Source organism: Martes martes (genome assembly GCF_963455335.1).
Source record: "Martes martes genome assembly, chromosome: 9".
NCBI lineage: Eukaryota > Metazoa > Chordata > Mammalia > Carnivora > Mustelidae > Martes > Martes martes.
This window is the reverse complement of record NC_137896.1, coordinates 65,011,473-65,025,321: the sequence shown is the minus strand read 5'-3', so window position 1 is coordinate 65,025,321 and position 13,849 is coordinate 65,011,473. Positions and strand designations below refer to the sequence as shown.

General features: G+C 50.6%; 1 protein-coding gene across 1 annotated transcript in view; it reads left to right on the top strand.

The window, feature by feature from the left end:
* Window positions 1-1,825: 1,825 nt before the first annotated feature.
* Window positions 1,826-13,849, top strand: part of LOC308349095 (protein FAM178B-like) — a gene marked incomplete at both ends in the record, with an annotated part of 63,023 nt that continues 50,999 nt past the window's right edge. Inside the window, 4 exons of the mRNA XM_080813628.1 lie at window positions 1,826-2,026; window positions 2,111-2,239; window positions 3,524-3,585; window positions 9,694-9,846. Coding sequence (XP_080669754.1) covers window positions 1,826-2,026; window positions 2,111-2,239; window positions 3,524-3,585; window positions 9,694-9,846 — 545 coding nt within the window. The remainder of the gene's footprint in view (window positions 2,027-2,110; window positions 2,240-3,523; window positions 3,586-9,693; window positions 9,847-13,849) is intronic.

The following is a 13,849-nucleotide window of genomic DNA, read 5'->3' as shown; positions in this document are numbered from 1 at the left end:
GTTGCCCCCTCTGGCCCCAGGAAGCCAAACCAGGAACACAGCCTCCACAGCTGCCTCTTAACTGGGGGTGGGGGACGTACACCGTCTAAGTTCAAAATCCAGAATACCTTTTTCCTGAAATTTAGTAACTTCTTTCTTCATTAAGCCTTTCCCTGCTTGTTGTTACTTTCTTGCTAAATTCCAGAGTTCTCGAAGTGTTAGTTCTGACAGGTTTTGTCAGCTTAATTACTGCTTTTGTGGAGGGACAGGTTTCTGGAATTCCCTATGCCTGGGTATGAACATTTTTGCAGTTATTTTTATACTGATAGAGTGCTCTCTAAAAAGAATAAGACCATTTTAGAGTATAAGCAGCAGTGTATTTCCTCACAGCCTTGTCAGTATTTATTATAAATTTTTAAATTTTGAATGATTTCATTGTGATCAAAGAACATTTCATAGGCATATTGATTTGAATGTCTTCCACTTTTGTTGGGTCCAAACCCTTGTTGGGTTAGTGTTTGTGTTTTTGGTAATTGGTTGTTTCCTAATATCATTCAGATATTAGCCTTTTGTGTACATTTCAGTTCATCTGATCCTGAGCCTGAAATGTTGAGTGATGTCTGTGTGTGTCTGTGTTCCTCAGCCGTAGACGGACAGTTCCTAAGGAGAAAGCTTGTTGGGCCAGCCCTGGGTATCTTTAAATCATTCACTCATTCAACAGAAATGCACCAAGTCCTATTGTGTGCCGTGTCTGTGCTGATTCTGGGAAAACGACAAGGACTAGAGAACCCTGCCCTACCCCTCGTGAGCAAACATTCTTTCTTGGGGTGACACCAAGTAAGCAAGACATGCAGAATGTCATCTTAACACAACTTTTCTGTTGAGCTATGCGATTTTGCTTTTCTAAAAGTTTTTATTTTTTTTCCCAAAGATTTTATTTATTTGACAGAGAGAGAGAGATCACAAGTAGGCAGAGAGAGGGGGGAAGCAGGCTCCCCGCTGAGCAGAGAGCCCAACGCGGGCCTCGATCCCAGGACCCTGAGATCATGACCTGAGCCGAAGGCAGAGGCTTAACCTACTGAGTCACCCAGGCACCCCTCTAAAAGTTTTTTTTTTAAGTTGATGTCCAGGGTGCCTGGGTGGCTCAGTGGGTTAGGCCACTGCCTTCGGCTCGGGTCATGATCTCAGGGTCCTGGGATCGAGTCCCGCGTCCGGCTCTCTGCTTGGCAGGGAGCCTACTTTCCCTTCTCTCTCTCTGCCTGCTTGTGATCTCTCTCTCTGTCAAATAAATAAACAAAATCTTAAAAAAAAAAAAAAAAGTTGATGTCCATGCACTTGCCTATCACATCCTTGAAATGAAAGGTCACTTGGAGCCCCTTTCACCCCAGCAACTTGATCTTCATGATGCATGTGCTTGGTCCTTAAGGTAGAGCTGGAGGGGGATTTCCGTCCTGGGCACCAGTGGGCACAGGCCCTCTTCTGTAGCGAACCTAGAGCTTCTGAGCCTTTAGCTTCCTTCTGGAAGCTCACCTCACCTGACAGACAGTTCCTTCTAGGACAGGAAGTCCAGTGGTTTGCTGATGGCCAGGCCTGAGGAGACTCCGCCAGCTCTTCCTCAGGACGAAGGTAGGTGTCTCTCACATATACAGGTAGAGCCATTCTGAAGCTTGTGGCCATGAGGGAGTGGACAACCCACGGTCGAGGGATTCCGCTCGCATTCTGCCCACATCAATCCTGAGTTGCCTCCTCTCCTCACCCAGCATGGCACAGCGGCCAGGATGGTGGTGGGTAAGTGGGGATACCACAGTACTCCATCTTATTCATAGGGGGCCAGGAAGCTGAAGGGATGCCCATCCTGTTGCCCAGCCTGAAGGGCAGCTGCTTCGACCATCCCCTGCACCAGGGGCTCCTCCATGCCACCCGGCGCTGCAGCAGTCCTACCTCAGCTCTAATGCCTAAGTTGTCAAAGAAGCCCAAGGTGCATGCAGCCAGGGACATGTTCCCCATTGACTGGAGCCCGCCACCTGTAGAGTTCCTGAACCTGAGGGTACTGCCAGCAGGCAGGGGAACCCCAGGCCCGAGGTGGGTTGATGCAGTGGGGCCTCATGGCCTGAGGACATTGGCCCACCAGCTGCCCGACAAGTTAGAGCAGGAGCCCCAGCATTCAGACCCCCAGGGGAATCTGGCCTCACTGGAGGAGCCGTTCTGGAACATGGCAGGCCCGAGCCAAAAGGCTGAAGTGATGGACACCCACACCTTGGTAAGCTGGTGGACTCCCCTTGGTCTCCTCTCCTTGCCACTCCTCCTCAGTCACCCCCGCCACTCCCTTTTTGGCCATTCTTCCTTGGCCATACCCCAGCTGCCTTTCATTGGCCAGCTCCCTCTAACTATCCCTCATCAACTGCATACCCTCTCAACCTCTCCCCAGCCCTTGGACCCTTGTGGCTGGGGTGCATCTCTCCCCGTATTTCTGCTGCTAACCTCTGCTAACAGTTGGCTTGGGGTGGTGCCAAATTTGATGCCACTTTTATATGGCATCAAGGCTTTTGTGCCTAAGGTTGAGGATATCCCCCTGGGGAAAGGGGGACCTTGGTGCCCCGGTTTAAGCTAGACCAGGCACAAAGACTCAGGCTGACTCTGGTACAGTGGATTGGAATATCTAAATGGAAACTTTAATGATGAACTTTAACTTGGGTGGGAATAAACAGCTCTTGCTAGGTAGACTGGGAACAATTAGGGGCCCACGGATCCAGGAAATTTATTTTAAGAATAGGACTTAATTATTTGTTTTGCTTATTTTTTTTCTTTTTAAATAGAGGTTTTTCCTTCTTGTGGGAAGACTTTTTTTTTAAAAACCTTATTTATTTGTCAGAGAGAGAGAAAGCACAAGCAGGGGGAGCAGCAGGTGGAGGGAGAAGCAGGCTCCCCACTGAGCAAGGAGCCCAACTGAATCCCTGGACCCTGGGATCATGACCTGAGCCAAAGGCAGACATTTAACCTACTGAGCCACCCAGGTGTCCCTGGTCTTAAATATTTCAAATAGTCCAAGATTGGCGATAATCCAAATGCCCATTGCTAGAGAATTAATACATTATGTCTTAGTCCTACATTAGAGTACCCCGAAAGTTTTTTTTTTAACTTACTTCTTTAGTATTGATATGGAATGACCCTGAAGACATTCTATTAATTGAGCAGAGCAAGGAATAGGGTTCATAGTTTGCTACCATATGCTTTATGGGTAGGAGGAAATCTGTGTTGTATTACTGTTTGCTTGTCTGTGGATAAAATGTCTCCAAAAGCACACAGAGGAGTGAACATGTGTGGTCACCTGTGAGAAGGGACCTGGGTGGCTGGGGATGCTGGTTACAGGAGACATCTTACCGCATGCCTTTATGCTTCTCGAATTTTTAATCAAGCAAAGGTATTGCTTACTCAGACACATAAACAAGATAAATAAAGGGCTTAATTGAGATTAACTGAGATTGATTTTATTCTTCTCCCCCCTTGTCTTTCTGTCCGCCATTCTCACGTTCCGCTGCTCCAGTTAACCTCTGGGGCCTCAGAGAGCTACGTCAATAGCTTAGACTACTTACTGCAGGAGAAGCGGTGAGTGTGGAAGGAGGTCCTTCGTGGGGTCTGCATTCTGTGGGGTGGGCATTGATTTCAGGGGATTGTCCTCTAAGACTCCTAGCACCTTCCCCTCAGGATCGAGCAACCTACCACCCTCCTGCACAGCGTGTCTCCGGGAGCGCAGAGCACCCTGTGTTCTCTGATCAATAGTAAGCACATGGAATGGTAGTCAGGTTGAAGGGGGTCATCCCAAAGGCAGAGAACCCCAGACCAGGGGGTCATGAACCTTGGGTTGGTATGGAGAGGAGACAGGGGGAGTCCCTTCCTTTCTTCTGTCCAATTCATGCCCACGTGGGGCCTCTCGGCTCCTGTTCAAGTGTTCTGTGAGAGGGAAGGGGAAAAGTCATGTGGCTTTGACCAAGGAGTACAGCCTGAGTATCGCCACGCCGGTGATGCGGGCAGGTAAACTCATCAGGGCACCCGGCACTGGGAGATTCTTGTTCTGCTGGGTCCCACACCAGGCACTGGGTATTTGGAGGAGACGGTGCGGCCCCACTCACCTGGACATTTATCCTAATGTTTCTAGTATTTCCCATGCTGTGAGGTTGCTGTGGAGGGGCCTGGAATACTGGCACCTAGTTTAACCTGGGGGTCAGAAAGGGCTCCCCACAGGTATCCTTATCTTTGAACCTGGGAGAATCAGAAGATTTGCGGGGTAGGGGGAAAGCATGGGTGACGACACATGTGAAGGTGTGTAGGACAGGTGTTCTGGTGGCTGACCACAGCTGGAATTCCCAGTGCTGGGGGCTGGGGATTGGGGGCTGACAGAGCAGGCAGTACAGCCAAGTTGTGAACCGGGGCTGGGTCACGAGAGGCCTCATGAACACAGGGTCGAGTTGGGAGAATTTTAAGTGGGTAGTGTTGTGTTTCCCACTGTGTTGCAGAGATTGCTTAGGCCACATTATGGAGAATGGATGGAGGGAGGAGAGAGGAAGTATGGTGAATGGTGATGGGGTAGGGCCCTGGGACGAGGGCAGTGGGGCTTTGATGAGTCTGCTGACCTGGGTGGCTGGGACTCTGGAGCCTGTGTGGAAGAGAATTCAGACCTATACGTGTGGCTTCTGAGATGCCCAGGCACATTCAGCTGAAATCATTCAGTTGTCACTGGCTAGGAAGATTCCAACTGCAGACAGTGACCTGGGCTGGAGGTGAAGTCTTTGAGAACTGAGGACTTTTGGGCAACGCCAAGGCAGGCCCCTGGAGGGGCAGGGCAAGGGCTGGGGAGGCTCCGAGGCTGTTGAGGGGCCAAGAATCCAGAAGGCAGAAGGTTGGACTCTGCCTGCTCAGGGGTTTGATGTGGTTAGGGCAAGAGGGAGCTGAGGGAGTCAGGATTCCAGCAAGATAATGGTTAGCATGCAGGGCTGCGGTGGGGACTGGCCTCTGAGGCTGGAGACCAAAGGGTACGGCCGGAAAGGCAGGCCATGTGTGAGGGGCTCCAGGAGCCATGAGCCTGGGGGCCTCCCCAGGTCAGTGTGGCCAGACCCTGGGAGGAGGAGAAGGGGCTAGGCACAGACCTTGATGTGTTAAAAAGTGGGCAAGTACTAAACAAGGTACACAAAGGGAGGTTTGAAGTTGTGTGTGAAAATCCCTATTCCTAGGCCTTGCCATGTTCATGGGGTCTGCAGCTCAGTGTCCAGGTCACTTGACTGGGGACAGCACTGACCTCTGTTGTTGGCTCTCCGCTCCCTGCAGGGACCAGGCCCTAGAGCAGGAGCGAGAGCAGCTGCTTCTGCATGACCGTCCCCAACTCAGCTCCCTGGATCTGGATGAAGATGAAGTGCCTCTCACACCTGAGCACAGGTGGGGGATGGGCACGGGAGGGGCTAGGGCCTGGCCATTTTCAGGGGCGGAGGGGAGTCCCTGCACCTGCTTCTCAAGGCAAAGGATTGAAGTGTTGACAGACTGTCATTTTCAGACAGAGTTTCAGCCAGTAATTTGTATGTATTTGTAAGTTCTCAAGCTGCCTCCTTTTCTTAAACTGACCACTCAAGAAAAGCCCTACATTCATTCTTCGATTACAGAAATATTGGATCACCTACTGTGTGTCAGGGTCCAGTGTGGGCCTTTGAGGGTGCAGAGATAGGAAAACACGGCCTACTCGGCCCCAATTTTCCACACAAATTTATAGAACCGGGTCTCTTGGGGGAATAAATCTACAAAACCACAGTCTAAGATCAATCTGCCCTTAAAGGGGAGAATATGACTATGTGACATTTTTCATTTTTCCCCATCTGGGGAAAAGAAGATGATGGCTTTTATCAGTGCTGTCATTGGGTGGGTGGGGAGGTATATGCCAACCATGATCTAACTGGGCCACTGGCTGGAGGCAGGCGGTCTCATCTGCCCTGTAGTAGCTCAGAGATGCTGAGGGACCACAGCTGAATCCATCATCAGGGTACCCTGTTAGCCACCCGTCTATTCACCTGGCCAGCCAGCAGACATCTACTGAGTCCAACTTTGTACCAGGCTCTGTTACAGACTCTGGGGATATGGCAAAAACAAAACCAGACAGAAAGCTCTATCCTCCTGCATGAAGAGAGGCGATGAGTGTTCAGGAGAAAGGATAAAGTGGAGGGGGGACAGGAGGAGTATGGAAGGCCTATGAGACTTTGCATGAGGGTCAGGGAAGACCTTGATGAGCAGGTGGCTGGCTTCTAGCAGGGCACTGTAAAGGAGATGAGAGGCAGCTCTGGGACCCTGTGGGGGAGCATAGTGGCAGCTGTGGAAGGGAGGACTGGGGAGAGAAGGTCAGGGAAGCCAAGAGTGGGCTCGATGCAGGAGCTCTTCCTCCGTGTGAGCTGACCGCCACTGCTCCACAGGATCCTCTGCTGCCATGTTGAGGATAAACTGGGGAGCCTGGGGCAGGCAGAAGGAAGGAGACAGGGGCAAATGAGCCATGGTAGTCATCCTGAGAAGTAAGAAGCTGGGAGTGAGAGTGGGTGGTGAGGAGTAGGCACAATCTGGATATATTTTTAGGGTAGAACTGACAGGATTTGTTGATGAACTGGATGGAAGGTATGGGAGAAAGGGGAATCAAAGAGACCCCCAGGATTGGGGCCTGAGCAACTGGAAGGTCGGAGTTGTAGGGAAGCTCCCATAGACAATATACAAGTGAATAAATATGCTTATGTTGCAATAAAACCTTGTTCACAGCAATGGGCAGGACTTGGCCGCAGACTGTAGTTTGGTGACCCTCAGCCTTGGTTAGGAGGACCCCGGCATCCTCACTGATACTTTCCACTGTGAACCTCTGTGGGTGTTCAGATTGGAACAGCCATCCCACAGAGGTGGAGAGCTACTCACATGCTGCCTAGAGGTGCAGAGAAGGGGTGCCATGCAAGGGGCATGGCGAACCCGGAAGAACGGATGTGGAGACTAAATGGAACCACTGGGTTGGGCTAAAGGCCTCTTTGGACAAGAGAGCCTTGGTGGTATCATAAGTGGTAAAAGCAGTTCCTCAAAGTCGGGACTCATGGATTTGTTTCCAGGTTTCCTACTCAATGGGTACATAGCCTTGGAATGAAATCTTTTAAACCCTCTTTAAAATCTCAGTAGCAGGTCCCCTGGGTGGCTCAGATGGTTAAGTGGCTGCCTTCAGCTTAGGTCATGATCCTGGGGTCCTGGGATCAAGCCCCACATTGGGCTCCCAGCTCAGTGGGAGCCTGCTTCTCCCTCTCCCTCTGCCGCTCCCCCTGCTTGTGCTCTCTCTTTCTCTGTCCCTCTCTCATGAATAGATAAAAACTCTTTTGAAAGATAAAAAATAAAATCTTGGGAGCAAGAATAACTATTTTAGCTCTTGACCTTTCTACTGAGTACAACCAGGATTCTGGAAGTCACGGCTTAGATGTTTAGAAATTCCCCCACAGAACCCGGGAGTTATCTGGGGAACTGGCCTAAGCCAGGTGTTTGATGCTTTGAAATCACCAATGATTTTCTGGGCACGTGACATTTTCAAGTAGTACTTTGAGAAAGCCTTTTTGACAATAGCCACTTTGAGGTGGTGGTTTTGATGTGGGATGATGTTGATGGGACAGTTCAACTCTCTGCTTCAAAGAAAATTACTCACTGATACACAAAGCCAGCAGCTTCTTCCATCCCTGAATGGGGCCAAGGAGGGATGTGGGTCTGGAAAGGGTGAGGCTGCAGCTGGGGGCCAGCCACCATCTGCCAGAGCAGTTGTTCATGACCAGGAGTCACACGCCCGCTGTGGATGCCCACCGTAGAAGAGACCCCCAAGCACCCAGAGCCCGGCATCCCTTCATGCTCTAAGGATTGGCTTGCATCTTGAGTGGATGCCATCCTACGTTCTCTATTTCTTAAAGTTAAAAGACTTTATATGTGCACTGGGGCAGGGGAGGGGGGAATATTTCAGCCCTCACATCATCCTTTATCCTCACTTCGGGGCTGCACAGGAAATCCCCAATTAGACATGGAAGAGTTATCTCAGAACTCTTAATAATGCATATACATTTTATTTAGTGTCACAAAAGTCCCTTTGTGTGATGGTTTGGGGACCAGACTAAGACCCTTTTACAGATGAGCCCAATTCCTGTAGACTTTTAATGATTTGCAATTCTTCCTTAGTATAAGAGCAACAGAAGCCATAGAGCCCCAAAAGCTGAAATGGCAAAGAGAGGAACAAAACAGAAAACTGTTCTCCTGTTTGTGTGGTGGTTCACACAGGTTGCTTGCAAAAGCCTGCAGGAGCAGAAGTCCCCTGTGTTTTCATGGCGTTTCCACACCCTGTGCCATTTCACCCTCCAAATAAGCTGGTGATGGGAGCCAGTGATGAACATTGGCCTCTTTCCTCAGGTCGGGGGTTGGAGAGGGAGGCAAATGTCATCCAGCCAGTGGTGGGCCACTAGCTACACAGCTCAGCCTGCAGAGCCCGTTGCTTGTGTCCCAGACCCCGACAAAAGCCCTGAGCATGGTTCCCCATCCAAGTCCACCATTCCAGGGCCCAGGCTGGGGACAAGAGGGGATGCCATACTTGTGGCTTGTTTCATTTGGCTGTTTTTATTGTTGTCAAAGGTGTGTTCTGTTTCTGTTGAATCAAGCGGAACACAGTTGTATGAAGTAAGCAGGAAAAGTCTCCTCCCTGCTCCCCCCAAATCCTATTCCCTAGGGATGACTCCAGCTCATAGCTGGGCATGTCAGTTATGTGGGGGGTGTTGCCCGTGTCTAAGAATGTGTATGTGCCTATGTCTGTGTGTATACCTACACCACATATACGCACACACACGTACACACTTCCTGTTCTGAAACTTGCTGTTTTCACCCACCGGGGCACTGTGGCCAGTCCTTCATGAAGCAGAGATTTGCTGTGTTCGTAGGAACTGTCTTAAATGCCTCTCTTTCCCCCACTCCCTCCCGACAATTTTTACCCCTCCCAATAGAGTTGGAATGTATCTCTTCTTCTCTCTGTTCCTTCCCTGTCCGTGGGACCCAGCTCTGATCTGCTGATCAGACACACAAGGCAGGGCAAGGCCTGGCATCTGGAGATCCCTGGGGAGTCCTCGTGATCACAAGAGCTCACAGACTGGAGCCCCAGAAGAAGCATCCAGGCTCCTTCCTTGTGCGGATGCCCTCCCTGACCCGGGCCACACCCGAAGCTTCTCTCCTCCACCCCTGGCTGCACCTGTGTAGGCAGTTTTGTGGTCAGCCCACTTGCTGAAGGCTATTGTGGTGATTTGTTTACCCTTCCCCTAGGCATGCGATGGCTGCCCACGTCTGACTCATCCTTCAGCACCTGGCACCCACAGATCGTGGGTGCCCAGTGAAAGTTTGAGCTGAACAAAGGGAATGGGCGGCACTGGGTCTGGGAGCAGGACTTCTGGCTCCTGGGCTAAAAGCCCAGAAGAAGGGGCTGGGATGCAGGACCGAGAGTGGGATGGGGAAGAGCTCCTGAGTCAGCATCTTGCAGGCTCCTCCTTTACCAGCAGGTGGCGCTGTCCTCCCCAGTCTTCTCCCCATCAGGCGACGGTCGCTAAGGCAGGGGGCACCATCTGGCTTTCCCTGGCCTCCTTCTGGGCTGCAGACCAGGTGCAGCTGCTGACTTGCCTCTCCGGCTCCTTGCTTTGCCAGGATGCTGGTGGAGAAGTTCTCCGTGTCACTGCAGGTCATCCCGCTGGTGCACCCCGGGGAGACGGTGTTTCTACCCAGGCATCAGCCCCTGCCCTGCATCCTGGACCATTCACAGCTCAAGCCACGGAGCCACCTTGAAGAACGGTTCCTCAGGTAAATGTCAGCATGGGATGGCCAGGCCCTGTCCCTTCTGGAGCCCAAGGATAAGGGCTGGCCCCACTGAGAAAACTCAAGGCTGTGCTTAAGTCACGTGGGACATGTCAGTTTTCAGGATTATAGATGAAATAGTCCCACATGTCGACTTACCATATTTAATTTACTGATTTAGATGCACATACTTTAAAAAGCCCTACATTGCAGCAAATATTAGGTCGCTTGTGTATTTATGTATTCATAGCGCCTTTTCCTCCCCCACACCCTGGGGGCATAGAACGACTCTAGTCAGACTCACCATACATGCCTCTGGGGTGATGTCTCTGCCGACACTGGAGCCACTTTCTGGGCCATCCAGCAGTTTTCCAGCACACATCATCGTCATTTCCATCTGCTCATTGGAGACAACACCCTTCTTCCGTCCATGTGTGATGCTAGCAGTGAAAAGTTCGTCCCCAGCCCCAAGTGCACACTGTAACATTAGGACAGCTGCCCTGTCACACTCCTCCATGGAAGGAAATTTACATTCGTTATCACACAGCCACGGGTTCTGTTGCTTTTTAAGGGGATTTTAAAAGCTTGACCACAGCCACATCCAGCACTTACAGTTGGGAGTTCATCTACTTAAGAACAAGAGAGAAAGCCCGCAGGACTCAGGGCAGCTATCCACGTGTGATCCTGAGGCTGAACCTTGCTGTGCCTTGGTGGCCAAAGGGGATGGGGAGGAGGCCGCCGGGCCCACACCAGCCAGTAGGGAGCCCAGAGGCTGAGCTATCCGTGGTCTCTTGAAAGCAGGAGTCTTGTCTTTTCCAGCTCTTCAGGTTTCCTTATGTCTGTTTCACTAATTCTAAAGCCATCTGATTGTCACGGGAAGTTTCAAGTATACATAGAATAGTGTAATGATTCCCCACACAGTCATCACTCAGCTTCGGCAATCAACTCTAAGGCGATCCTGTTCCGTCTCTACCCCCGCCCACTAACATTATCCCCTCAGGATTATTTTTAAGCAAATCCCAGGCACATATAATTGAATCTATAAGTACTTCACTATGTGTCTCTAAAAGATAGGGCTCTATCTTTAGACAGAAGTTAAATGCCATTATTATACCTAAAAAATCCAAATCCTTCAGACCACTGATATCAGTCGGTGTTCAGCTTTCCTCAGCCATCTTCTAAAGGTGTCTTATATGTTGTGCAATGAAGAGCTCAACAAGGCCCTAACGTCGCCATTGGTCATGACGTGAATGCTGAGAGAATATTGCCTAGCATGAGGCCTCAACACCTTCAGCCATTCTCCTCAGCATATATGTTACTTCCGACCTTTCTCCTTTATAAATGTTGTGGTAGAGAACATCTTCATACCCAGAGCTTTGTCTGGAGCGTAGCCCCGGAAGCAACACGACTGGACCTGAGCGTCTGCATATTGGTAAAGGCCGATGTCACCATGCTGAGAATGTTTCTCATAAAGGGACGATGAAAAGGGGAAAAAGAAGCAAGAAGGGTTGAAGGGAAAAGAAGGATAGCAGCGCTGAAGAAAGAGGAGGGGCTGGGAAGGAACAGGAGAGAGGAGAAGAGAGAGGAAGGCATCTTGCAGTGCTGCCTCGCTGCCTCGGCCGGCCACGGTCTGTGTGACAGCAGGTTTCCTGTCCCAGACTGGACGGCCGGCAGGAAGTGTTTGACAGACAAGAGGGCCCATGCGGCAGTGACCCGGGGACTGAGCAGCTCTGCCAAATGGGGCCAGGTGGCCGGCCAGCTTCCCCAGAGTGAGGAATTCAGACCCTCCTCCCTCAAGTATGCTAATGAGGTACTGGAGAGGTGGTCTGGCCAGCCCTGGAAGCCCAGGGCTTTTCTGGAGGAATGCCCACCGCCTTCCACATGGTCCGGTCAGAGGGCCCCTGCTACGCAGTGGGTAAGGGCCACTTCCTGAAGGTCACCACTTAGCCTTGGGGTCACTCTTATTTCCTGTTTATGCCAAGGACCACAAACCCAGACACAAGAGAGGAAAATTGTGGTTCAATAATTACCCCGTTGTGTTCAGCCGGAAGCATGAAAATGAAGGGAAAATAAAAAGTTACTTGATCTCTCAAGAGGCAGTATGGTTCAGTGTTTTGCTGTGCAAAAAGTTAACACTTGGAGGTTACAGGTAACTTTTATTTTCCTTATTATATTCTGTAATTTATGAACACATCTCATTTTTACCATTAGAAATTTTAGGGGGGAAAAGTGAATGCGAGTTTTAAAAACCATCTCTTGTAAGAGATCCACGCCTCCTTACCCATCTGTGAAGAGGGGTATCATCTTCCCGGTGTACAAAGTGGGCACTCTTGGCAAGGGGCACAGGGCAGCTGTGGGAGGCCTCGTCCTCACCAGGCAGCACCTACATAGATTTCCATGCAAGAATGCATCTCCTGGAGCCCAGAGCCCCGGTATCGGAGATGGCCTGGCCGGTCTGCTCACATTCATCACCCAGCTGGATGTGTGACCTCAGGTCAGTTCCCTGGAACCAAAGTCACGTGCCTTTACGACAGAACTTGGTACCAGGGGCTGAACTTTTTCCTCCCTTGACAGCCGTTCAAAAGGAAATCCGATTCCCCTGAGTGGAAAAGCTTTGGGACCTATGCCCACATGCAGCTCTGAGGCCAGAGCCGTCTCCCCAGGAAGGGTGGACATTGCCCGCTGAATGATTCATGGTCTTCCCTGGGCCCCCACAGAGCACGCTGGAGAGGGTTGGGGGGGTGTCCACCTCACTGTTCCAGTGAGGTGCTCACTGTGTATGCTCAGGGAGCCCTTCTCCAGGAAACGTCTTGGCAGGAGGAGGCGGGTGGCACTGAGCCGTGTGTGTCCGTGTGCTTGTACACTGGGTCTCCCTGAGGCCAGCTCCCAGCTTTGGTTTTGCCAGGACCTCTTCCTCTTCCTGGTGTTGCTGGCAGGCAGGTCTGAGGACCTGGTGGGGGGGGGGGGGAGTAGGGAGTTCCCGAGGGGCCAATGAAAGGGTCTCTGCCTTCATGCGGGATGGAAATCAAACATGAGCTAGCAGAAGGCAAAAGCAGAATTTGGTGAAGATGTGTAGAGAGAGACACAGAGCGTCCAGACAAGTGGGAAAGGAAAAGAGCAGGAGCCTCATCTTTCTTTGGGGGTCTGAGGTTTTTACTGAGGAAGGTAGTCTGATGTGTGTGTCCCCTCAGATATCCAAAGGTGAGAGCCCAGGAGATACTCCTTGGAATCAGGGGGTCTTGGCGTCCAGATGTCTTGTCAGTGGTCTGATATATGCATGTGATGGCTTCCTCTCATCCCTCTCACCTGGTCCTTCCTTAGGTGTTATTCTAGAGAATCATTGATTCCTTGTCCCTTACAAGGAAGACATAGCCTATTGACATTACCAGGCATGTGTAAAGTGAGGTGAGGGGTGCAGGTTCTAGCAAGAACAGAAACAGGATAAGAAGCAAAAGAAAAAAACAGCTTTTTTTTTTCTCTTTTTTTTGGGGTCCTTTCTGTTTCTCTGTCTCACTGGCACAACAGAGTTGAAGCCCCAGGTGAAATAAATCCATCAGTTACAGAGTGTGGATGGACCAGAGCACCCAGCTGGTCCAACTGCCCCCCAAAAATAAAGAGCCAGCAGAAGCACCTGCTGGGGTGTTGCTGGGATCCCTGGACTTCTGACCCGAAGGGTGCTCACTCATCTTTAAACAAAAAAAAAAAAAAAAAAGAGAAAAAGAGGAGGAATGGGGATGAAAACTCTGACCATTATTCCGTTCTGTTCTCCTTAGGCATTTACTTAAACTTGCTCTTGAGGAACTTGGCAAAGACACAGAAACTGATGCTGTATAAATAACTACACTTGGTGCTTATCCCTCTGCCATCACTTGGGATTCCCAAGGCATTTGGATCCTTTGCCCTCCAGGACCGCTGCCCAAAAAATATGTGAAGATAGAGAGCCTAGAGGAATATTGACTTGGGCATTATCAGGAACTTACGGTCCAGGTAGAAGGTCCCAGCTCTGCCC